At 38.1% G+C, this 27412-nt stretch overlaps 1 protein-coding gene across 1 annotated transcript in view; it reads right to left on the bottom strand.

Annotated features, from left to right (window-relative positions):
- The window catches only part of myripb (myosin VIIA and Rab interacting protein b), a 256773-nt gene that overhangs the window by 18597 nt on the left and 210764 nt on the right, over positions 1 to 27412 (bottom strand). Inside the window, exons 5-12 of the mRNA XM_067378160.1 lie at positions 18703 to 18783; positions 13636 to 13733; positions 13281 to 13361; positions 10707 to 10892; positions 9098 to 9287; positions 7838 to 8484; positions 5720 to 6500; positions 5415 to 5647 (exon numbers count right to left, since the gene is read on the bottom strand). Coding sequence (XP_067234261.1) covers positions 5415 to 5647; positions 5720 to 6500; positions 7838 to 8484; positions 9098 to 9287; positions 10707 to 10892; positions 13281 to 13361; positions 13636 to 13733; positions 18703 to 18783 — 2297 coding nt within the window. The remainder of the gene's footprint in view (positions 1 to 5414; positions 5648 to 5719; positions 6501 to 7837; positions 8485 to 9097; positions 9288 to 10706; positions 10893 to 13280; positions 13362 to 13635; positions 13734 to 18702; positions 18784 to 27412) is intronic.

The following is a 27412-nucleotide window of genomic DNA, read 5'->3' as shown; positions in this document are numbered from 1 at the left end:
TCGATTGATTCCTCTCCCAGGACTTCCCACAGCGATGGTTACAGCAGAGCTTATCTTCAATCATGGTTTCAGATACTTTGGATTGCCTGAGGATATTGTATCTGACAGAGGACCTTAATTCACATCCCATGTCTGGAAATCTTTCTTCAAACTCCTAGATGTGACCATCAGCCTCTCATCTGGATACCATCCCCAGACGAATGGGCAGACGGAGCGGAAGATACCGGAGTTTGGCCATTTCCTGCGTACCCTCGGTCACGGCCACCAGGACTCCTGGAGCCAGTTCCTGGGCTGGGCCGAGTACACAAGAATTCCCTCCGTCAGCCCACCACTGGTCCCACCCCTTTCCAGTGCGTACTTGGTTATCAGCCCCCACTGTTCCCCTGGGATGGGGAACCATCAGATGTCCCGGCAGTGGAGTGGATTACATCACTTTCCCGACAGTGGGAGGGTCTGGGACTCAGCTCATCTCCAACTTCAACGGGCCCTCAGGAGATGCAGATTAACAGCGGATCTTCGCCATTCTCAATCACCCGTATAACCTGGAGAAAAGGTCTGGTTATCCACTAGAGATAATCAGATGCATCTACCTTGCAGAAAGCCGAGTCCCAGATTCATTGGCCCCTATACCATCATCTGCCAAGCCAATCCAGTCACATACCAGTTGCAACTTCCACCTGAGTTCAAGATACACCCCACGTTCCATGTCTCTCTGTTGAAACCTCACCACCCTTCCCTCCACAGAGCCTGGCGATGCCGAAGACCCCCCTTCCAATCATCGTGAAGGATGGAGCAGCGTATCTGGTAAAAGACATTTTGGACTCCTGGCGCCGTCGTGGTCTTGTCGACTGGGAAGGATACAGCCCAGAGGAAAGATCATGGGTTCCCACAGTTGACATTCTCGATCCTAGCCTTCTGGAAGACTTCCATGCCAGACGTCCCAACAGACCAGCTCCACGAGGCAGAGGTCGGCCTCCACGTCGTCGAGGTCCTCTGTCCTCAGGAGCGGACCGTGGATGGGGGGTGGTAATGTCACAGACATGCCAGGCTCTTCACTCACCCAATCACGTCGCACTCCCTCACCAGAGATCTGATCACGCACACCTGACACTCATCACCATCCCAATCAGCAGCACTATAAGAGACACTCACAGCCACACAGTTATTGTCCGGTCTCGTTAACGCACACTTAAGCAGGGGACACACCTAATGATTGTAAGGCCGATTATGAATGTAATTTGATACTTACGACTGATCATGTCCAATCGGCTCGAGTCAGAGCCAGTTGCGTTCAGTCGGTGTTTACAGTTGGTGCTTAAAATCGTGCAGCGTGCTGTGTCTAACGATTCTAGTCTTAGAATTTTAGAAACAGTCATTGCCCTCCTCACAAAGATTCTTCTCAAATTTGATAATTCCCACTTCTGAAGTAGTGATGAGCAAATCATTCAAGTTTCTTTTTTTTTTTTTCAAGGAAAGTCATCTTTACAATAGCACTGAGAGCACGTGAAGGCAGCATAATATTTGCGACCGATGACGTCTCTATTTCCTTGGAGACTGTGTCAGGAGATTGTAAACAAGCGGTGAAATGGCGTCAAAAACGTTTGAAACATAAAAACACATTGGACAACCGGTATGGAAGAAAAACTGGTTGAACTCTGGCAAGAGTACGAATACAACATATCTTCGAAGGAATACCATAATAGAAGCGATAAGGAAAGAAGCTGGGCTGCTATTGCGGAAGCTTTGAACGTGTCAGGTAATGTACAGGGCCGGATTATCCATAGACGGCATTGGGCGAGTGTCCTGGAGCACCAGCCAATAGGGGGGCAACAAATGATAAAGATAATACTTTTTTTAAAAATGTTTTATCATGTTTTGTATATATATTATTTATCTGATACAGATACAAAATTAACAGTTGATACAATATATACAGAGAGAATATAAAGAGCCCTGCCCCTTTGATCGCAAAAGTGAAAGTGCCCTTTGAGGTCGCATTGTGGTAGTATAAAGTTAACGTTACTTCTGTGGTAATTTAATGGTCTGTACAGTGCCGTTTACAGTGTGTGTTCAGTTCAGTCTTAGAATGTTTCAGCTAATCGTTAGGTGTGTCCCCGGCTTTACCCGAATGCCTACCTTACGGACTACTTACCTGTCTCCAGTGTGTTTCCTAGATCCTCAGTGTTCTCCTGTCTTCCGTGAGTGTCTCTGTGTGTCATCTGTTCCACGTCTGCCCGCCATCCTCGAATCCTGGAGTGAAGATCAAGACAAGTATTAATGCCTTGATAACCATCTGCTAAGAGCTTTATCTGCCTTCACTCACCTGATCACTGCTCTGTTTGTCTCAAATAAACATCATAAACTTGTGTCTTCAACCTCCTCTGTATGTAACAGTCCTAAGTATTCAGACCCTTTGCCGTGACACTCATATATTTAACTCAGGTGCTGTCCATTTCTTCTGATCATCCTTGAGATGGTTCTACACCTTCATTTGAGTCCAGCTGTGTTTGATTATACTGATTGGACTTAATTAGGAAAGCCACACACCTGTCTATATAAGACTTTACAGCTCACAGTGCATGTCAGAGCAAATGAGAATCATGAGGTCAAAGGAACTGCCTGAGAAGCTCAGAGACAGAATTGTGGCAAGGCACAGATCTGGCCAAGGTTACAAAAAAATTTCTGCTGCACTTAAGGTTCCTGTCAACCATCACTGCAGCCCTCCACCAGTCGGGGCTTTATGGCAGAGTGGCCCGACGGAAGCCTCTCCTCAGTGCAAGACACGTGAAAGCCCGCATGGAGTTTGCTAAAAAACACCTGAAGGACTCCGAGATGGTGAGAAATAAGATTCTCTGGTCTGATGAGACCAAGATAGAACTTTTTGGCCTTAATTCTAAGCGGTATGTGTGGAGAAAACCAGGCACTGCTCATCACCTGTCCAATACAGTCCCAACAGTGAAGCATGGTGGTGGCAGCACAGGGACAGGACGACTGGTTGCAATCGAGGGAAAGATGAATGCGGCCAAGTACAGGGATATCCTGGATGAAAACCTTCTCCAGCGTGCTCAGGACCTCACACTGGGCCAAAGGTTTACCTTCCAACAAGACAATGACCCTAAGCACACAGTTAAAATAACGAAAGAGTGGCTTCACAACAACTCCGTGACTGTTCTTGAATCGCCCAGCCAGAGCCCTGACTTAAACCCAATTGAGCATCTCTGGAGAGACCTAAAAATGGCTGTCCACCAACGTTTACCATCCAACCTGACAGAACTGGAGAGGATCTGCAAGGAGGAATGGCAGAGGATCCCCAAATCCAGGTGTGAAAAACTTGTTGCATCTTTCCCAAAAAGACTCATGGCTGTATTAGATCAAAAGGGTGCTTCTACTAAATACTGAGCAAAGGGTCTGAATACTTAGGACCATGTGATATTTCAGTTTTTCTTTTTTAAAGGGCACCTATTATGCAAAATTCACTTTTACATGGTGTTTGACCATAAATGTGTGTTGGCAGTGTGTGAGCAAAACCACCCTAGAATGAGAAAAATCCACCGAGTGTTTTTTTTACAATCTCAATAATTCATAAGCACTGTCTAGAACGCCCTGTTCTAAGATTGCTCTCACTGTGACATAGAATTGCGCTAAACCCCACCCACGTGGTTTGATTGACAATCTGGTTTTGGCATAAACCCCGCCGTCGGTGATCTGTCAACCATCCTCCATTGTTTCAACGACAGCCGGTAATGTCTCCTAAGAAACATAAGTGTTCTGTTGTGGGATGTAATAATGAACATAGTAGTTTTCACTTACTTCCGACATCAGAGCCACTGAAAACGCAGTGGATGGATTTTATTTACGAAGGAAAGGCGCCACTCAAAATTCCAAAACACGTTTATGTTTTCGCGAATCATTTTTTTGACTGACTGTTTTGAGAACAAGGGTCAATTCAAAGCAGGTCTTGCTTCAAAGTTAATACTCAAGTGTGGATTGTTGCCTACTGTTCGCAATCCAACATCACCTCCAGAAGAAGTAAGTGTATTTAATGTTTTTTGAGCAAATAGTCATTTCAGTCGATGTCAGCCAATTCAATAACAAATGCGTCTAAAGTTGTTGTCGTCGTCGTAGAATGTCTGTGTATATAATTTAAACCTTGTTTGTATAGTGTGTATCTAACGTACTTAGCAAATGTTGTTTCAAAAAATTGCGCGAACGTTATCACAGTGTGTGTGTGTGTGTTGCACATCCATAATTGCAAAGGGGACGCGATTAAAACTCTGTAAGTACATAAATGTATCAAATAACCATTCAGAGACGTCCTGCTCCATTCTCAATTGTGTTTCTTCTACTGGAGTCTCTTCATCATCTGGGTCTGATTCCGGTTCAAACATGTACGGCTGAATGCCATACAAAACAGCGGGTCTCTCATTCTCAGCCATTCTGTTTCTACCGACTGTTTATTGCCATAGGTATGCAAGTTACGCCCTCATCCAAAGGCAGGGCGGGGATATGCAGCTCATTTATATTTAAGGTGGTACACACCAAAACAGCCCTTTTTAAAACAGGCCCCAAAAATGACATTTTCAAATGGTTATAATAAATTAACTGTGGGGTATTTTGTGCTGAAACTTCACAAATACATTCTGGGGACACCCAAGACCAATATTACATCTTGTAAAAAGGGGCATTATAGGTGCCCTTTAATAAATCTGCAAAAATGTCAACAATTCTGTGTTTTTCTGTCAATATGGGGTGCTGTGTGTACATTAATGAGGAAAAAAATTAACTTAAATGATTTTAAGTTCAAATGGCTGCAATATAACAAAGAGTGAAAACTTTAAGGGGGCCTGAATACCTTCCGTACCCACTGTATATATGCTGATCTGACCCTTCATAGCTTTGAGTGTACAAGTTCATGACAAATTTTCACATCTATTCTGTTTAACTCCTGAAGGATGACCTCCTTGAATGCCCTGAAGTTTGATGGGGAGTGTGGCTCAACTTGTCTCTACAAAATCCCCCACAGGTGCCCAATAGTGTTAAGGTCATGTGAAATACTTGTCAACTGAAGTTTTTTTTTTTTTACCCTGGGTGAATGTATAGAGTGTATTACATCACAATGGTGTGTAAATTAATGACACCATTGATTAAGCACAACTCCCCCACTCCTTTAGCATTCAAACATCCCTTAAAAAAACCTTCTTTACCAATGAACGTCAGCTACTGTCATGGTGGAGCAAAAATTTGAAGAGAATCATGCTGATCAAGGTGGTTAAAGTTGGCTAAAATGTTAATAAGTCTTACTAAATAACTGTGTTTGAGATTTTTGAGTCCAGTTAGGCAGCTCACTACGGTTTAAAATAAAGCCTGGGTGAAGTATGTAGGAGAGGAACTTTTAGGCTGCAACCAGTGCTTACCTCTGTTGGAGACAGTGGCTCCTCCAGACCACAGTGGATGCTGTCTGGAGATGTAGTTGAAGACCTTGTTGTCTTTGTCTCAAGCTGTTCTTGTTTTTCTGACCCTGTTTCTGATTTGCATCTCTGTGGTGGTATTCTCTTCATTTTTTCCTTCTCTGTTTCATTGCTGTCTTCTTCTAAACTGTTATTTTGCTTCATTACTCTACCTGATGCTCCCTCTGTTTCACAGGCCACTTCCTGATTATCTTCTTCTTTGGAGTTCACACTCACTTTAGGCTCTAATTTGTCTTTTTCCATGCGTATGCTTTTCCTCTTCTTTTCTATCTCTTGCTCGATCTCTGATTGTCTCTCTTGCTCTTGTTTCAGTTGTTTCTCCATTTCTCTCTTTCTTTCCTGTTTCCTCACAACCTGCACCTCAATCTCTTGTTGTCTTTCTCTGTCCCTCTCAATTTGTTTCTCCAGCTCTCTTTGTCTTTCTCGTTCTCTTTCTACTTGTCTTTCGATTTCTTTCTGTCGCTCCCTCTCTCTCTTCACTTCTCTCTCTTTATTTATCTGTCTCACTGCATCACTTGTGTCCATCTCTCTAAGCGTTTGTCTTTCATTCGGCTTCTCAATTTCCCTCAATTTCCCGTCCCTCTTGTCTCGTTTGCTCTCTCGCCTTTCCTTCGGTCTCAGTTTCTCACTTTCTTTCTCCCGTACCATGTCCTCTTGCTTGTCGCCCACTTCTCTGATTGGCTCAAAATTAGATGACATTACATCCCTCTCACTGACTTGGCCAACCAGCTCACCGAGTTTGGATCTCAGTTCCTGTTCCAGGGTTTCATTTACTGAAGAGCCCCTGAGCAAAGGGCTCTGAAGGTCGAACCCTGGTTTGCTGGCTCCTGATTGGCTTCGCATCAGCGGACTGGCGGCACTGGAGTTGTGAGCCACTGTGTTCTGATAGTCAGGTTCAGGGGTCATGGCGTCAGAGGTCAAAAGGTCAGGAGGGGTCACAGTGTCTGGAGTCTGGTAATTCAGTGGAACTGGGTTCTCCTTACTCTGTTGCCGGCGTATCATCATGGCATTGAGAAGGACGGCACTGTTCTCCTGAGGTGTATTAAAGAGAGAGAGTTGAGAAGCAGACAGAGAGATAAAAAATTATGAAAGAGAGAGAAAAAAAAAATAAGAATATAAAATAAAGACTTTATTACTGAGATAAAAGGGTTGAAGGATGTTCACACCATTTATGCCAATAAAAGCACAACCCTGCCCTGCAGTGCCACCTACTGGAGTCAAATATAAACCACATTCAAATTCACAACATTTCTAAAAAAAAAAAAGTTTTCTTCTTTTTTGTTTTTAATTTTATACTTTGTCTATGTTGCTGCAACTCTAATTTAGTATCTAAAATCATGAAAAACAACGAGTAACATACCTTCACTTTTTAGTCAAATACTACAAAAGAAGTATTTTTTGTTGTTTTTGGAGAATATAACTGGAATTATATGTATTAAATATATGTGAATATATACTTATAGCAAGGAAAAAACAGTCTGTCAATTTGTCAGAGCTAAACAACAACAGCAACAACAACAAAAAAACGTAATATCTTATGTAAATTTGCTTCTCAGGTAAATCTTGTTTTAAGAATGATTAAATGTTTTCTCTGAAAAAGAGAATAAAAGAAAAAAGAAAATGATTAATCAATTATTCAGATAAAAAAAATTGCAATACAGCTTTTCCAAAAATAAAATAAAGTAAAATAATAATTTTCACTTCTTTTTTTAAATCAGATTTTTATAAACAGAGGAGAATATGACAGCATTTCTCAGATGGAAAGAGAAGAGTATTAAAAGTTTTTGACTACAAGGAAAGCTCTAGAATTTAACAGTAATGCCTTGAAAAAACACATGAAGCTGAAAAAATTACCACTGCATTATAATATTGGAGTTGACAATATATTAAAATGATAGCATTAATATATTGTTGTATATAATAATAATAAAAAAAAAATAATAACAATAATCATCATCATATTTAAGTTGATAATAATCAATGTTACGTAAATAACAATGATATTATAATCAAGTGAGAGGGATTACAAAAAAAAAATTCTGGAAGGAATGTCAGACCATAGCACAACTAATGTGGACCAAAACAGATATCAGTTCAGTTCAGATAGAGTCCAGTTTCATGGCTAGGGTGTCACTCAATTCACTTTTTGGTGAAAATTTGATTAAATCGAGGTATCCATTGCTAGTTAATTTCTGCACACCAGAAAAATCAATGTATTTTTATGCTTATTTGTGCTTTTAGCCTTGACATTTAAACAGTAGCAAGATGCTAAATCTTTATCATACCATAGTTGAAAACACACCACTATAAATAGTCTCATTATGATTCTTATCAATAGTATTAAACAAGAAGACAGTTGTTTCTCTTACCACTGTGGCAGAGCTGTACAGTGCATTATTTGCCCGGCTGTGGTCTGATGTCTCACGTTTGCTCTTTCTGCGCCTCCGTGACCTTTTAATCTGCTCGCTCCGCTCCTCCCCATCACTACTGTCCCCTCCCAGACGGGGGTTAAAGTTCACATCAAGAGCTTCTGGCTTCAGTAGAGGTGAAGCTACACTGCTTGCGTGATGTCTGTAGGGAGGATACGGGTGTGCTTCAGGCAGCCCTTTTTTCCTCTGGGGTGTACCGTGGGCTGGTCTGCTCGCTCGAGTGGATGGGGCAGGAGACGTCTCCGAGTCTGAGTTGAGGGTCTCAGTGTTGGTGTACTGACCCGAAGAGGGTGAGGTGATAGGTGGGTGTTGGGTGTACGTCCATTCCGGGTCATGTTGAGAGTCAGTGTAATACGTTTCATCAGAGAGACGTCTGCGAAATTGTAACAGGGCAGCTCCCCAGCCCCCCTGGTCCTCGGGGTCCGAATCAGAGCCCATTTCGTCATACGCAGACACAACGCCTGATTCTTTCTCCAGCACACTGAAAACAAGGCTCTTGCGCTTGGTCAGCAGACTGGGCCGGGAATGCTGGGAGCTCTGCAGGGCGATCCAGTTACCATCAGGGGACTGCAGGACTGAAGATGCACCTGTGGAGAGAGACACAAACACCTGGACAGACAAATATAGAGGATGTGTGTGTGTGCACCACATACACAAACAGAAAATTTGAGAAAACGTCAAAATAATTAAAAGGTGGTAATTTTCTTGTGGACCTGTAATTTTTTCTATACTAATCAGATATGAAATATTTTTGCAGTAATGGTTTGTTTGACACTCGACACAGAATTAAACATTTCACCTTTGTATAGCTATTTCGCACCCATTCAAAATGCATACAACTTTAAAGAGTCTTAAAAGGATTAGTTCACTCAAAAATGAAAATTCTTTACTTTACTTTACTTACCCTCATGTCATTCTAAACCTAAATGACTTTCTTTCCTCTGTGGAACACAAAAGAATGCTAAATGTCTCAGTCATTTTAAAACATTTAAAAAATTCTTCAAAGAATAAAGAAAGTCAGATTTGGAACAACATGATCAGGGTGAGTAAATAATGACATTATTTTCTTTTTTGTATGAAATATACCTTTAAATCTTGAAATGAATCAACAATTCAATTGTGTACAGTAGATGTCTGAAGCTTTGTTCTGGTGCACTAGACCAATGATCAACCTGTGTGTGTCTTTGTATATATTCTTACTAGTGTTGTCCAGGCGGTCAACACTCTTCCAACCAGGAAGTGATGAGGCTCTGGACTCCCTCCTGAGTGAAGTGTAGTCTTGGATGTCTGTCTCTACCTCTGCACTCTCCGGGACCCCTGGGGCCATTCCAACCTCAGGGTCCTTCTCTGGAGAATCGTCACTTGTCAAAGAGAATGCTGATCTTGACTTCTAAACATAACAATTGTCATTTGAAATGATGGATACTGCAAGTGTGAACCAATATATTATATATCTTTTTTTTTTTTTTCCTTAAAATCCCCCTGTAGTCAATAATTGTATCCCTTAAAACTCATCTTTTATAGCCAAAAATTACATATTTAAGCATTTTTTCCTGTGAAAAAACTTCTTCATGCCTTAAATAGCTTGAATGTAACTCTACACCCTTGCTTCATTTAGTATACGTGGATCTATGAATATGCTAATTAGCCCCGCCTCCAGTCACTCACATGAGCTCAGAGATCCACTTGGTCAACTTACTGAGGTAAGCGCTGCACAATGGTATCACTTTTTATAACGTCGGACACATAACAGTAATTAATATGATTTGCCTTTTGCTTGACTACCCATTTTTTTTTATATCAATAGTAAAATATACTGGGATAACCTGGCTTCTGTTGTGACTCCCTTGCTTCAGAGCAGTCATAGTTAATGATATGCTAAAGCCCGCTGGAATGTTGACATGATTGGTTACAAGGAATTTCAGCGATTTCAAACTGCGTTTCTGAAATAGGCTTTAGATCACTGCAGTTTTAAAGAAAAAATACTCAGCAATGGTGTTGACTTATGAATATGAATATTTTTTTTTAAACACATTTAAACACATTAAAAACATGATTTTCACCACAGGGGGACTTTAAAAATAAATACTTTTATTCAACAAGGATGCATTAAATAGATCAAAAGTAGAACAAAATAAATACATTGCAAGATACATCTATAATGCAAGATAAAAATAATAGTTTAATTGGCAGATATATATCTGCCGATTAAATTGTTCATTTTGTCTTGCAATTAGAAACACTTCAGTCAAATATGTGTGTAAGCAGTTAATTAGTTTACAGTAGTGTACATACTTAGTTACTCAAAAATAGTAATTATCTGTATAAGAATAGTAATATTTGTTAAGTTATAATGTACAAATGTCTGAAAGTTTTCTGCACAAAGTGAAACTGTTTTGCACAATTTGCATTTGGTTATAGTTTAAAGAAAAGTTTAAAAGTTTGTGGCTATAAAACCAAGCAGGTTGCATGAAATTAGATTCACCAGTTGGGGGTGCTAGAGACTTGCATTATGGCTTACTGACTTACTGTTTTTGCCCATTAGAAATTTCTGTACTACAGCAATACTGAATAACACTAAAAAGCTGTGTGATTACTGTTGAATAAGTGTTTTTAAGGTATTTTCAGCTTTTTTTTTTGCATCGCTTTTCCTTGATTCCAACATTCTATCATTATTTTTAACACTGTGTTGTTTTTGCATGCTGCAGCAGAAGAGATTATGTGTTACAGATGAGGTCAGGAATATTGAATAAGCACTGTAAACACTGTATAATAGGTGCTTGTAAAGGTAGCTTTAACATGCTCTTACCCACAGCGGACAGGAGTTAGTGATGTCGGTCTGGGCTACTGCGCCGTGCTGAGAGGTGGTGTGTGAATGCTGAGTGTCGTGTGTGTATTGTGTTGAGGTAGGGGATGGTAGCTCACTACTCTGATTCTGAGGCCAAACAAACTCATACTCAGCCTGTATCTCAGACCGTTTCCCCCTCTGAATGATCTACAGAGAGAGACATGGAAAAAGTGGAAAAAGAGACAACTATAAAAGTTGCATACCATTTTGCATCTGTACAATATTCAATTCATATCCATACTATATGGTATAGTGTGCAAGATTATGATAAGTGCTTCTCGAACCGTACCATTGTGCAGTGAAAATAGTATGCCAAAGCAGGTCTACGAATGGATTTTCAAAGTTATTGGGACAAAGTTGACATGTCAAAGAACATGAAGTCAAAACTGCTGAATGAACTCAAATGTGAATGAAGTTATAAATTATAGGCAATACATTTTGTTGGATACAAACCAAAGGGGTCTATGGTATCAAGCTCAATACATCCTGTCAAGAACATAACCAGTTCATATTTCACCACAAAATCAAAAGAAAGTTATATTTTACTAAAAGGAAACGACATCTAGTTTTAGTTTTACATTATTTTCATGATAATGAAGAACATTTCTCATTACCATAATGAAATGATATAAAACACTTATATATATATATATATATATATATATATATATATATATATATATTATTTGAACTGTTCATGGTAGTATGTGTTGTATTGTCTAAGTATGGAAAAATCATTGTAGTACTTTATTAACTTTTTACTAACTGCAATGAAAAAAAAAATATTTAAAAAATGATCTATAATATCTAAAAGAATTCACTTAATTTCTTCGTAATAATTCTTAGTAAATCATGTTTACATACATTGTCTAAACGTTTGGGGTTAGTAAGATTTTCATAATGTTTTGAAAAATGTTTTATCTGATCAAAAACACAGTTTACACAGTAATATTGTGAATTATTATAATAAATGTAAAATAACCGTTTTCTATTTTAATATGTTTTCAAATGTAATTTATTCCTGTGATGGCAAGCTGAATTTTCAGCATCATTACTCCAGTCTTCAGTGTCACAGGATCTTTCAGAAATCATTTTGATTTGGTGCTCAATAATTTTTTCTTATTATCAATATTAGAAATAATTTTCAGGATTCTTTAATGAATAGAAAATATAAATCTTTTGTCACATTATACAGTGGGTACGGAAAGTATTCAGACCCCCTTAAATTTTTCACTCTTATATTGCAGCCATTTGAACTTAAAATCATTTCAGTTCATTTTTTTCCTCATTAATGTACACACAGCACCCCATATTGACAGAAAAACACAGAATTGTTGAAATTTTTGCAGATTTATTAAAAAAGAAAAACTGAAATATCACATGGTCCTAAGTATTCAGACCCTTTGCTGTGACACTCATATATTTAACTCAGGTGCTGTCCATTTCTTCTGATCATCTTTAAGATGGTTCTATACCTTCATTTGAGTCCAGCTGTGTTTGATTTTACTGACTGGACTTGATTAGAAAAGCCACACATCTGTCTATATAAGATCTTACAGCTCACAGTGCATGTCAGAGCAAATGAGAATCATGAGGTCAAAGGAACTGCCTGATCTGTGCAAGGCACAGATCTGGCCAAGGTTACAAAAAAATTTCTGCTGCACTTAAGGTTCCGGTCAACCATCACTGCAGCCCTCCACCAGTCTGGCTTTATGGCAGAGTGGCCCGACGGAAGCCTCTCCTCAGTGCAAGACACATGAAATCCTGCATGGAGTTTGCTAAAAAACACCTAAAGGACTCCAAGATGGTGAGAAATAAGACCAAGATAGAACTTTTTGGCCTTAATTCTAAGCGGTATCTGTGGAGAAAACCAGGCACTGCTCATCACCTGTCCAATACAAGCCCAACAGTGAAGCATGGTGGTGGCAGCATCATGCTGTTGGGGGGGGGGGGGGACCTCAGACTGGGTCGAAGGTTTACCTTCCAACAAGACAATGACCCTAAGCATACAGCTAAAATAACGAAGGAGTGGCTTCACAACAACTCTGTGACTGTTCTTGAATGGCCCAGCCAGAGCCCTGACTTGGTAGTTTTTTAATAAATCTGCAAAAATGTCAACAATTCTGTGTTTTTCTGTCAATATGGGGTGTTGTGTGTACATTAATGAGGAAAAAAATTAACTTAAATGACTTTAGCAAATGGCTGCAATGTAACAACAAGTGAAAAATGTAAGGGGGTCTGAATACTTTCCGTACCCACTGTAAATGTCTTAACTGTGCATCTTGATGAATCAATCAATTCTTAAAAAAAAAAAAAAAAAAGAAAGAAAAAAATCTTACTGACCCCTAACTTTTTAGCAATAATGTAAACTACATGTTCTCCAATTATTATTATTTTGGGCAAATTATTTTGACCTGAATGTTATGTCATGTGATTTTACTATCTATAAGAATTATGTGATTTTGTGTACAGTTACAGTTAATTAAAACTACTATAAACTACAATGTATTCTCTCAATCACAGAACACCTCTTACTTTTTGAACAATTGTCGTGGCAAGTTCCTCTATGAGCTCTTCTCTGTGGTCATGCAAATAGCGAGCCTCATTCTGTTTCTCCTGTCATATAAGAGACAAAAAAAGGCAGCCATGACAGAGAAAAGTTTTTTCTTCTTACTGCAATTAGATGTTCAGGAAACAGTCAAAACAGAGATGGACAAGTCAACAACATTTGAACACTACAAAATAAAGTGATATTTGTATACAGAATTCTTATATGGGTGTGCAGAAGAACAGATGGATGTGTGCATGAATATCTGATTTGTGAGTGAATATTTGGATGGCTGGATAAAGGATGATTTGGTGGGTAGATATATAAATAGGAGTCTCTAACCAGACTGTCTTTGTAGCTCTCTGCTTTAGCGATGGCTTCCTCTATCGCCTCCTCTGCCACACGTAGAGCGACAGTAAGCGTGTCAGCCATGCTGTGACCTGTATCCACATATGCACATATTTGAAATGAAAGTGACGTGAAGGCCAAGTATGGTAACACCTATTGGGAATTTTCTTCTGTATTTAACCCATCCAAGTTAGTGCACAGACATTAGGAGTAGTGAGTAGTGAACACACACACACACACACACACACACACACACACACTGCAAAAACCGTGAACACACACATGCAGAGCAGTGGGCAGCCATTTTGCTGTGGCGCCCAGGGAGCGATTGGGGTTTAGATGCCTTGCTCAAGTCATTTCCTGTCGGTATTGAGAACTGAACCCGCAACGGGTTGGCCTAATGGTGACTCTCTAACCATTAAGTCATGACTGCCTCATTTACAACTTATTATCTGTTTAATGTCTATAAAACTGAACGCACAATGAAAGCTGATTGTTTTCTGTGTGTATTTGTATGTTTGTGTACGTCGAGTTTTAAGTTTCATAGTAATGCATAGACCATTCAAGTGCTGCAGTAATTACAGCAATTGACCAGCACCCATAGTCAAGAGCCCTTGCTCCTCATGCCAATGCATAACACAATATAACACAGGTCTTATTCCCTGTATTCCCTGACGTGTGTGTGTAATCTTCTGTGGGGGAGTTTCTATGAAGTTTGATATAAAAGGGGACATGTTTAAAGGGCTAGTTCAACAAAAAAATGATATTTCTGTCATTAAGTGCTCACCCTCATGCAGTACCAAACACGTAAGACTTTTGTTTGTCTTCAGAACACAAATTAAGACATTTTTGATGAAATCCGAGGGTATCTGATCCACACATAGGCAGCAACGACACTGCAACTTTTGAGGTCCAGAAAGGTCCTAAAGACATCGTTAAAACTGTGTTGACGTGACTACAGTAGTTTAACCTTAATATTACGAAGTGACGAGAATACTTTTGTGCAAAAAACAATACAAAAATAATGACTTCATTCAACAAATTCATCTGTCCCCTGTCATATTGCTATGCTATTTTCATTGCAGAGCTTCAGTGTTTATGTCAGAATGCCGTCTCTGGTCATGTGAGCAACACGATGCATGCATGTGATGCTGACGCAGGAGCCGGCCAATCACGAGCCTGCGTTCAGACATAAACACTGAAGCTATGCAACGAAAATAGCACAGCAGGGATGATATGAGGGTGAATACTTAATGACAGAAATTTCATTTTTGGGTGAACTAACCCTTGATGTTTATAAGGCTTGATGCAAGTTCCAGAATTCAGGCGTTTTAAGCAGTTTGTAGTTACAGATTAGGGTTTGGGTTCCATATAGATTAATTATTAGGGGTGTAACGATACGCTCAGGTCACGATACGATACGTATCACGATATTTTGAACAAAATGAAACTGAAATTCAAACAAGATTTATCAAAAAAACATTAACAAATTTCAATAATTTTCCTTGTTGTACATACAAGATCACATTTCAATAAAATAAATAAATATACAATTTTAATAAAAACCTTCTGTATTCAAATTAACAGTTGAATAGGGCTGTCTGTCACTGAAAAAAAATGTTAAATTTAATCCGTTAAGGCCGTTCACATATCGCGTCTAAAAACGCGTGGAAGGCGCGGCCGCACCGCTTCTCCTTCTTTCCAAAGCGCTTGCGCTCCCGTGGCGTCTGTCGTTGCTATGCAACCATGAACTGAGCTCTCCAAGAGGATCAGGATGTTTCTGCAAAGGATAAATGATTTCTAGCCCTTGCATTAGTTTTACTACGAGATATATTGATGGAGATAAGATATAAAAACCACCATGTACAGCTATGATCAGCTGTTCGGCTGAGCTTTTGATGTTTTGTTACGGAAAGGCCATAGCTGATCGGTTGATTCTTGTCACACGACCTGCGGTGCGCTTGCGGCATTCTGAGAAGTTGAGAATTGCATGTGCGCCATCCCATTATGAGCGCGCCTGCCGCGCGGCTACATTTGAAAATAATAACTGACTTGCACGCGGAAAAGACGCAATATGTGAACGGCCCCACAGAACTTCTTAAAGGTACAATTTGTAAAATTTTTGCAGTAAAATATCCAAAAACCACTAGGCTAGTGTTATATATTTTGTCCAGCTGATTACTAACAATATCTCTAATGTTTTCAACTAAGTTACTTGTAAATCATGAGAAAATCCCCATTCTAAACAGTGACACGGGGCAGTGCAGTCGCCTGTCAATGACGTCAGTTAACTTTGTTACCGCCTTTACTGACGTAGAAACCACATGACAACAGTGCCGTGGACAAATGCGGAAGTAGTGTATAGCGTCCAGCAAACCACTAGCTCGCTTCAAGCAGTTCCTTATTTACTTCTTGCACGTTTTATGGTGGATGGTGTTACTTATTTATGGAACATAATTACTGTTTACCATCTGCCGCTGGTTCTGTCGACAAGGACAGTTCCCGTAAACTCATGACCAGAAAAGCGGAAGCGGCGCCGGCGACTGTGTCATAATAAAAGTCCCGCTGCTCGTGAGGCATGTGTTGATCAATCGCTCCAGCTCCTCGTTCAGCTCCCGCAACCAGGCACGTGCACACATAGACAAAAAAGGGGCTTGAGCACCTGCCCTTTTTCTTTCTCGAGAGAAAGTGCCCTTTTTTCTAGGGTGCTTTTTTTTTTTAAAATAAATTAATATATATTCCTGGTTGCGCACAGCTTCCCTGTCAAACAAATATATTTACTGAATAAAACAAATAAAAAAAAATACTATATCAGGTCGGTTTTATCGAGTTCAGATGCCCTCACTCCGCGACGCGCCATTCATGCCCGCACTTACGCTCGCGCGCCCCGCTCCACCTCACCTCGAGTTTGCTGCTGGGTGAAAACTTGTGACAACTATTCCCGCGAAAATGCAACTGCTGTCTGGCGATGAGAAGCGAAAAAGAAAAAAGCCCTAGATGGATGCATCCCGTGCATTTCTTTCAGGTAGGCAAGCCTATGTTCACAAACCTGAAAGTTTTGGCAATTTATGGTTATTTATACATGTAACGCTGCATTAATAGTTTGACCACCATCAACGCATCTGCCTGATTTGATACTAATTCATGTTATATTATAATTTCAATTATTTTACTGTGCTATGCATTGCATTTTGAACCATGGTGAAGATATCTGGGCTGTCAATACCAGAAGAGGATCATTCCATGGACGCACATCCATGAACCGCATTATTAGACAGTTTTCTAAGGATGCATGGTTTATTAAAACTATTTAAAAATCATAATACAGCATTAGCTACATAATGCTATTCTTAAATCTACGCTTACACATGATAATACATGGATAAAAATTTAAACCCTCGCTCTGTCTTTGCATGTTTGATGTCCACATATTGTTGAAGAAATTACAGTGGCTGTTGCATTTCTATCACAAAGAAGTGGCTGAATATTATTATTTATCTAATAATATATTTTTAATCATGGTTGGCTTTGATCGTGGATTTGATCGTGCTGTGCTGTCTAACAACAACAATCAGCACGCTTTTGGCATTTGTTATAATATATAGTGCATTAAGCATTAAGCATTAACAGTTCAGGAAAACAAATTATTGATGTGTTTAAATATGCAGATTAGCTTATTTTGGTTAATTTAGAATAAATCTACAGATGCAAACAGATGGAGGGTATAGGCTTAAAACAAACACCATCTAAATGTGTAGGGTTAGGGTTGAGTTTTCTTTCCATTAGAGTAAAAGACATGGCAGCAAAAATGGACCACAATCTTAAAATTGTCCACTTCATGAAAGAAGTATTCCAATAGCACCAAAAAAAAAAAAAAAAAATTAAAATTATTTATTGAATTAAATTATTAGTGAAACTATGTCCCTCTCCTCAGTGCAGTCATTTATTCTAAATATATAGCTTGAAAATAGTTGTTGTTGACTTCTCTTGTGATAAACCTAGTGAATACTAAAGAAGTGGTCTCTGTGTGAAATGATTATTTTGTAGAAATCTGTGGAGTATAAAACAATTGCATGAGTGTAAGGGAAGTCAGAGTTGTCTTAATATATTTAAGGGTTTATTATTTTTTTTAAATAAATAATTATGAGAAGTGCCCTTTTTTCCATTTGAGCCCCTGCCCCCCAAAATGTCTGTGCACGTCCCTGCCCGCAACACTCGGTCCTGCTCTGCTTCATACTACAGTAACGTTAATAATCGCATCCACGAACATGAGTTCTTTCAGACTCCAATCCCTATTCTTTTGCACCGTCCGTTGAGATGGAGACCACATGTCCCAAGTTTCCGCTCTAAAACTTGACGTCATCAAACTACGCCTTTGTTTTGAATAGGCTTCTAGCAACCTCTAGCGGAAAAAAATATCACAAATTGTACCTTTAAAGCAAAGCATCGCAAGCGTCTTTTGCTTTTCTGTGAGCACTGCTGTTGCTGTGCACTGCGGTGAAAGCCAAACGCGACCTTCAAGAGACTGACATGAGAAACGTTTAAACCTGCTTGCAAGATTCAATGTGTGCCCGAAATGTACTGAACTAGAGAGCTGATTGAGACACACCATCTACGATAAATCGTTACACCCCTAATACTTATAGTAATTTAAAAATGTGATAGCATTGGATCTGGACAGGAAGGGGTGTGTCGCGATTCTGCCTTCTCACATCGCGATACAGGTTCGTGGACCTGCGTATCGCGATTTCGGTTTTTATATCGCATATCGTTACAGCCCTATTAATTATTAATACTTTTATTCAGCAGGGGTTCATTAAATTGATCAAAAGTGACAATAAAGTCATTTTAATATTACAAAAGATTGCTATTTGAAATAAATGCTGATCTTTTGATGACTTTCTATTCATCAAATAATCCTGAAAAAAGTATCACGATTTCCACAGGAATATTAAGTAGCACAACTGTTTGCAACATTGATAATAATAAGTAATGTTTCTTGAGCACTAATGACCATGTGTAATGTGTAATAACCAGAAGTATATTGATTTTTCATGTTACCTTCACTCTGCCTGTAGAGCGTGGAGTCACTGCCGTCACAAACACTGCCATTATCATTACTGCCTTCATGTGCGCTGACCTCTAACAAAACAATAGAGAGAGAGATTACAGAACATAACATTACACAGACATGATCTATAGACAATGTACACACACACACCCACACCCACACACACACACACACACACACACACACACACACACACACACACACACACACACACACATATCTTTTCAGTAAAGTTCCTATCTTTACTTGTGTTTGCCAAATAGCTTTTTGAATAATAATAGGCAACTGTTTAAATTACAATACGCAAAAGTATACTATCACTGTTGGGTGAATTCACCCTTCAGGATTTGAAATGGCCCTCCTTCCACCTCCTCTTTAAATGTCTCAGACTTCTCTTTTTGTCCGTGAAATGTCCATGTTTGAAGCTCTATTTAATCCAGTAAAGCTGTTATAGTGATTTAGAGCAAAAATATTATGAGATGTATAATGACCTTTTGTATCTGCAAGCTTGCAAATGTAAAAACAAAAGACATTTATTGACAAAACTGATGAACATTTTACAAAGAAGCTAGGAATGTCAAGAATATAATTTTGCAGGAGTATGTGTGTGTCTGTGTCTGTGTTTAACAGTCAGATTCAAATGTACTATATTATTATTTACTTTATAATTTACAATTATTTTTTAAAAGGTTGTTTACTTAATAAAAAATAAATATAAAACAAAATAAAATAAAATTTCCAAACTGGTGTCACTGCATAAAGTGTGTATTCTTATATGCATGCACACACTCAAAAACGCTCTGATACCAGGTTTGCACATGCAAAAATATATACACACTTCCCATCCATGCTGTGCAGGAACTCCCAGGTCTGTGTGACAAAACACAATGTGGCACAGACTAGTTGGAGGTCAAAACTGAAATGTTAGCTTGAGAAACAAGTGAGAGACGTTACCGTGAAATGGATATACATGTCATTGCCTCTACCTGACCAGGTGGTTACCTTTTCACTTTTTTCAGCTGACCCTGAGAGAGCGCTAGCTCAATATCACCATGACAACAGCAAAGAGAAAAAGACCACCACACATCCTGCCTGGTCTGTAACCGCAACACACAGAGCCAGTATCACTACCACAGACAGAACGCAGCCATTCACAGAACACATTACTGCTCATGTATAGATTGTCATGTTTACTGCATGATTGGAGAGCCATTATCACTAAAAATATCAGGAATGGCTGTTGAGTTCTGAGTAAATATTGTGCCAAATAAAATAATCATAATAAAATAATGCTGAATAATAAAACAGAAATAGCTATTTTGTGTAAATATTGTCCAAAATACAACAACAAAAATATTAAAAAATAAAATGAAACTCCAAAACAGCCATTTCTGACGCTGATAATATTTTAGTAAATATTATGTAAAAATCATCATAAATAAAATAAATAATGAATGATATTATTATAATTTATAATAATTTAAATAATAAAAACTAACATAAATAACTGTTTTTTGATTTTGGAGTATAGATAAATGAATACAATTAAAATATCATATATAATATATCATCATATATCATATCATATATAATATTATATATCATATATCTATAAACCAGAAACAAATGCTTGTAAAATGAAATAATACAACAACAACAACTACTACTACTTCTACTACTACTGCTAAAATTTTTATAATATTTTATATAAAATAAAATATTATCAACATCAGAATTGGCTATTTTGAAGTTTTTAGTAAATAAATAAAAATAAAATAATAAAAATGACTATTTTAAAAAAAAAATAGCTTTTATTAAATTGTTTTATGTATAAATCAGCATTATAATTGCTTTCTAGATATCTGGATTGCCACTGGTCATCCAATCTCACAAAACATTCATACAGCTGAAGGTCCTGGTGTCCACAGCAAAGCAGAAAATGCGATCTGGATACAGGAAACGTCTACATACATTGTGGGAAAAATCATATCACCTCATGAGGTCAGTACAGTCCCACCTTCACTGAGTAATTTAAACTGAGTCTGGCTCATAGCTTAGGGATCAGATGCAGCATGCCTATGAAATGGCTTTAAATTTAGAAATACTGTGAACTCAAGCACCATATCTTTAAAGATGCTCTACAGCACCTTTGTAAAATGGTGCTATGTAGAACCCATAAGAGGTGCCATATCGAATTTTATTTCTTCAACAAAAATGGTGCTAAACAGCACCAACAGTGGTTCTTTGGCTTAACAGGTTCTTTGTACAGCAGTGGTGATATATAGCACCTTAACCACCCTACAGAACCACTGAAGAACCGTGGAAGGACCACTGAAGCACCAAGATTTGGTGCTATACAGCACTTAAAGTTGTTTCCCTCATGATTACGAGCCAAAGAACCACTTTTAGTACTATATAGCACTATTTTTAGAGTGTATAGTTGATTGTAAATTGTTAAAAAAAATTGTTAAAATAATTTAATAAAATTAATTATTAAATAAATGTAATACAATCATTTTAATGTTTTTTTTTCTTCTGATGTAAAAGTGGTTGCTACATTAAAATTTACATTTAATCATTTAGTAAGTGTTTTTATCCAAAGCGACTTATGAGAATAGAAGCAATCAAACCAACAATAGGGCCATCACTTCACATATGTACATGCTCTGTAACTCACGCCCATCATCAAATCAACAAAACAGAGAGAGAGAGAGAAAAAAAAATCATGAAATACTTGAACTACTCATACTTCTGATATTGACTGAAAGGATTGATCCTCCACGTTAAGAAGTAGAAGAATTCTAAGTGTTTTTCAAAATAGTTATTTAAATTGTTTATTAAATAATTGTGTAGGATAGGAACTATATATAGTTGCCATATATATATACACACATATACATAGGTGAAATTGGGGGGTGGGGGGGTATTTTTCCCAATGTGATCCGTCAGCTCCAGTCCACTACAATTTGGAGCGGTTAAGGCCCGTGTATACTTCATTTCCCACGTTCCCCTCCATCCCGCACACAGTTGAGCGTGCAAGTCTTTCTAAGATATTCCTTTGTCCCCCTGAGCGTGCAAACCATTCAAAGATACTCCTTTGCCCATGAGCGCACAGGCCTTTCAAAGATACTCCATTGCACCCTGAGCGCGCGAGCCATTCAAAGATACTCCGTTTGCCCATGAGCACGCAAGCCTTTCAAAGATACTCCCTTGCCCATGAGTGTCCGAGCCTTTCAAAGATACTCCTTTGCCCATGTGCGTGGAAAGATGCTTTCGGCGCATTCAAACGTGCACCGTCCATGGTCATTAAAATTTGGCTGTGTGGAGAATCAAAGCTAGTCCACAGTCTAGTAAACGTTTCTTGTTTGCGCCGACTAAAAACACATAAGAAACAGCATGAGACAGGAGACATTGCAGTACTGATCATTGAAGGGTCCATGCTTGTGATTTGGATAAAACAGTTAATCAAATGCCGTTTATCCCTTCACAGTGGTGTATAGTTGACGGGCATACAGGGCTATTAAATAATTTTTCTTATTATCACTCCGCATTTAAAGAACAACTTGTTTAAAACAAAATACTTCTTGATTTTTTTCTCACTATGGGCCACAAGAGAAATATTAAGAAAATAAATTAAATGAATCTCTCATTGTCTCTAAGAGAATTTGCGCTGTTATTGCAGCGGCAGATGCCAAAAGCTCAGTCAGTTATTACTTTCAGTTTCTGTAGTGAATAGGCCTAATTGACTGGCGTGTGAGACTTCTTAAACCGCATAACTCTCACGCAAAGTTTGCACATTGTTTGTGTGATATCAGCTGGCTCACCTTCATGGTTTAAAATGGAAATATTTTCAATTTTGCGACGTGGCATTTTTCTTTATCACCAGTTGCTCGCAAAATTATGGACACTGATTCACATACAATCCACGTAATTTCCCGTGATAATAAAATTAAGTGAATTATTAAAGAAATGAGTAAAGTAGAGTTGCCCCCCCACCTCGAGAGTCAAATGTCGCCCATGTATATATGTGACTAATCACGGAAAGTAGGGACACAAGTCGGTTCTGGGGCATTTTGAGTTATTCACAGATTCTGAAAGTGTAGTCTCCAAGCTTTCCAACAATGTGTAACACATGGAAATCTGATAATATTTGGAGAAGTTGTGGCCATTTGAAGGTAGGCGCTCAAAAAGCGCTCAAAAAGGCGCTCTAAAGCCTCTAAAACTTGTGCAGTTCTCGCCTGTTCTCACCTGCTGGGAGTGACAATATGGCTCATTTACATCTCATTTAGATAAGCCATACCCCCTGTAAAGCTCCCCCCTGTAAAGCTGCATGGTTGCATAGCAACAACAGACGCAACGGGAAAAATCGGACCGCATACTATTAATAATAAAGGATAATGTGCATTATAAATGTCCGTAATTTATCTTTTATTTTATCTTTCCTGGTTTAGACCTCAGTTAGTGGTTAGACCTGGTTTGAGTCAAAGGATTAAAAAATCCTGTACATTAAACTCTCATACTTTTACTTTTGACTTAATAACGCACATTTTATGGCTACGGATACTTTATACTTTTACTTAAGTATGAATTTAATCTGATACATTTACTATTACGTATATCCTTGTTAAGAATATTAAGTAGCACTTCCTCCACCACTGGCTAAAATTATTAGCATCACATTCAATTCAAGAATGCTAACAGGCAGGTTTACGTGGGCTAAGTCATTCACACAAGCGTTGTTCAAATTAATAGCAGATGCTAACATTACCATCTAAAAGCATGTTATAGTAATTAAATTAAAACGACTAACTAATAACAATAGACACATGAGAAAACGTGTACGTGTTCTTAGAATGAACACAAAACGACAAACTTTGATGTTTATGGAAACTCACCCCATAAGAAACAGAAAAGTGTTCTTGCAGATCTCGTTGCCTCCAATGAAATAAGTCGTTCGGGCACACTTTCTCTTTGTCGGGGTCTTCTTCGTGGATGTAACCGTCTGTTTGCCTCTAAATTTCCAATAATTCGTCACTTTTTTCCGCAGCATAGTAGCCACGCTTTCCTTGGAGGGCGGGGGCAATAACAAAAGAAACAAAATCCGGCGTATCCGATTCCAGTAAGGAAATACAAACAGACAATGACACGCCCGGTCCGTGTACGGTCCGTGTACCTTCGTATAATTTGTTTTTTTCGTTTTTGTCTTCTAAACGGAAAAAGGAAGAAAGCATTCATTTATCACATATTCGACCCTCCTCGTGATCATAAATAAACAAATCTCGAGTTGTTTTTTCATATTTTTATTTTCGTTTTAATCACACTTTGTTCTAATCCATCAAAAGGAAAAACAATAAAACCAAAATGGATAAACGGATTGAATATTCGATTTCTACATGGGCGGGAACAAAACGCCCCTTTCCGCTAATTGGTCAACCAAAGATAAAGCCGCGCCATCAGTTCTCAGCTCCAGAATCAGCTCCGCGCAACAGTAGACTATATATCCGATACATTTGTACGGAATATTACAGAGTTTATTGCAACTACATTTAATCTAGTTCTCATCAAGCAGCCAGACTAATAAATAGCTCGACACAACCCGTGCCGGGGTAGAGCCTAGACAGAGCTTTCTTCTGTAATCATTCGCATGCCGTGAAATACTAATTTATCGTAATAAATATTAATTTACGTGGCATCACAACTTTGGCACACTTATTAGCCTCAATCTGTGTGCCGGACTGTGTGCCGCACTGGACAGCGTTGAGATGGGTCAGTCTACTGAAGCGCAGAGCAGAATCGATTCAAGGGTCAAGTCATCTATTTTCATCTAAGGGTCATATCATTTATATAGCGCTTCTCACAATACAGATTGTTTCAAAGCAGCTTCACAGTGATAATAGGAAAATTAATAGACAGCGTTTGTTTTGGCTTTGCAGCAGCTATAAAGTCTATCGAGCTAAAGGTTTTGATTGAATCACTTTCGTTGTAAAAATCAATAATTATTAACTTAAATGACGCTTAAATGACACATTTTTTAACTGAAAACAGAACAGAAACAGAAACTTTCAATGCGTCTTGCCGTTCATTACGTGTTTAAGGGTTATTGCCATCTATTACCGTCAAAAAAATAATTAGTAAAATAAGCTATATTTAAAATAGCTATATCCTATTAAAGGCATGCCATTTTTAATTTAAAATCTTACATTTAGTCAATACAATTATATTTTTTACATTATTTTGTTTCAAAGGCATCTTGCACTGCAGAGGTGGCAATGCAGCATCTGAAGTTGCTTTTAGATGTATTTACACAATTAAAGCTGCTTAGAGAGGTCCGTTAATACATTCACACAGCAGAGCAAATACATAATGCAATTACATTAATTTTATGTATTATACAAAATGATTTGAATACAGAAATATGAAATAAATTACAAGATGAAACGAATATAAAATATCGCCAGTAGGTGGCAGCAAGTCACTCTGTTAATGAACGAGTGATTTTATTCAATCGATTCGCTCGAAACGCTGATTCATTCAGGAATAAAAGGCTGTATTGCTGGTGAATCACTCAAAGACTCGGATTCATTCACGAATTTACTACTATAGGCTACTCTGTGCGCCTTATGTCAGGAGTCGCACAATGATTTGTGACTGATTTAGAAATTTAGCTGGCAGAAAAAAATAAAACATTGTTTTGAGGGACATACTCAGTGTTAATGAAATAAACGGTTCAAAACAATGTCAGGACTGCTGATCTGCACTTCACTACAATGTAACACTCTGCGCTGTTCGTCGTGCATTTTTGGTGCACAGATTTCAAGAGATGATCAGCTAAAATAAAACAGGCGGTGTGCCAATTAGGGGTAGTTGTGACAGCAGATGCAATATAAATAAATTAATATTTAATATGATAAACTAATTCCACCGCATGTAAATGTATGCGCAGGCAGAAGAAAGCTATGGTCTGCAGGGTTTGTGTCGAGCCATTCATTAATCTGGTTGTTTGATGAGATATAGACCCAGATGAAATGTCCGATACATTCCCTCCGCGCTGTCCAGCGCGTCGCGTTGCTCCAGCAGATATTTTTAGAATTGGTCAGCTAAATAAAACAGCGGTGTGCCAAGCAAATACATAGGCTAGGAGTAGTTGTGAGAGCAGATGCCACGTAAATTAATATTTAATACGATATAAATCCGCCAAATATTAATATTTAAACTTACGCGAATGAATAGGTTGTGTCGAGCTATTTATTAGTCTGGCTGTTTGATGAGAACTAGATTAAATGTAGTTGCAATAAACTCTGTAATATTCCGTACAAATGTATCGGATATATAGTCTACTGTTGCGCGGAGCTGATTCTGGAGCTGAGAACTGATGGCGCGGCTTTATCTTTGGTTGACCAATCAGCGGAAAGGGGCGTTTTACTCCCGCCCATGTAGAAATCGAATATTCAAGCCGTTTATCCATTTTGGTTTTATTGTTTTTCCTTTTGGTGGATTAGAAACAAAATGTGATTAAAACGAAAATAAAAATATGAAAAAACGACTCGAGATTTGTTTATTTATGCTCATGAGGAGGGTCGAATATGTGATAAATGAATGCTTTCTTCCTTTATCCGTTTAGAAGACAAAAAGGAAAAAACAAATTATACGAAGGTACACGGACCCACGCCCCTACTGCGAGATAGAATCTCAGAAAAACAAGCCAATTTCAAACTTAAAATGTACGCTTTTAAATATACCAATACTGCTATCTCAAACACGGAGAGGCTTCTTCGTGATCTCAACTAAACGATTCTGCAAAAAGCGAAAATCACCAATTTTGAAAAAAATAAAAAATAAAAATGTTGTGCTGCCGACTTGTGTTCCTGGTTTCCGTGACGGGTCATATATATAGGCTACAGTACAGTCCAAAAGTTTGGAACCACTAAGATTTTTTATGTTTTTAAAAGAAGTTTCGTCTGCTCACCAAGGCTACATTTATTTAATTAAAAGTACAGTAAAAAACAGTAATATTGTGAAATATTATTACAATTTAAAATAACTGTGTACTATTTAAATATATTTGACAAAGTAATTTATTCCTGTGATGCAAAGCTGAATTTTCAGCATCGTTACTCCAGTCTTCAGTGTCACATGATCCTTCAGAAATCATTCTAATATGCTGATTTGCTGCTCAATAAACATTTATGATTATTTTCAATGTTGAAAACAGTTGTGTACTTTTTTTCAGGATTCCTTGATGAATAGAAAGTTCAAAAGAACAGCATTTATCTGAAATATAAAGCTTGCATTATACACTATACCGTTCAAATGTTTGGGGTCAGTAAGAATTTTTATTTTTATTTTTTTGAAAAGATATTAAAGAAATGAATACTTTTATTCAGCAAGGATGCATTAAATCAATCAAAAGTGGCAGTAAAGACATTTATAATGTTACAAAAGATTAGATTTCAGACAAACACTGTTCTTTTGAACTTTCTATTCATCAAATAATCCTGAAAAAAATATTGTATGCAAATATTTTGTACAATTGTACACATTAAATGTTTCTTGAGCAGCAAATCAGCATATTAGAATGATTTCTGAAGGATCATGTGACACTGAAGACTGGAGTAATGATGCTGAAAATTCAGCTTTGCCATCACAGGAATAAATTATTTTGTGAAATATATTCAAATAGAAAACAGTTATTTTAAATTG

The sequence above is a fragment of the Chanodichthys erythropterus genome, chromosome 23 (genome assembly GCF_024489055.1).
Source record: "Chanodichthys erythropterus isolate Z2021 chromosome 23, ASM2448905v1, whole genome shotgun sequence".
Classification (NCBI taxonomy): Eukaryota; Metazoa; Chordata; class Actinopteri; order Cypriniformes; family Xenocyprididae; genus Chanodichthys; species Chanodichthys erythropterus.
This window is presented reverse-complemented; position numbering and strand designations above follow the sequence as displayed.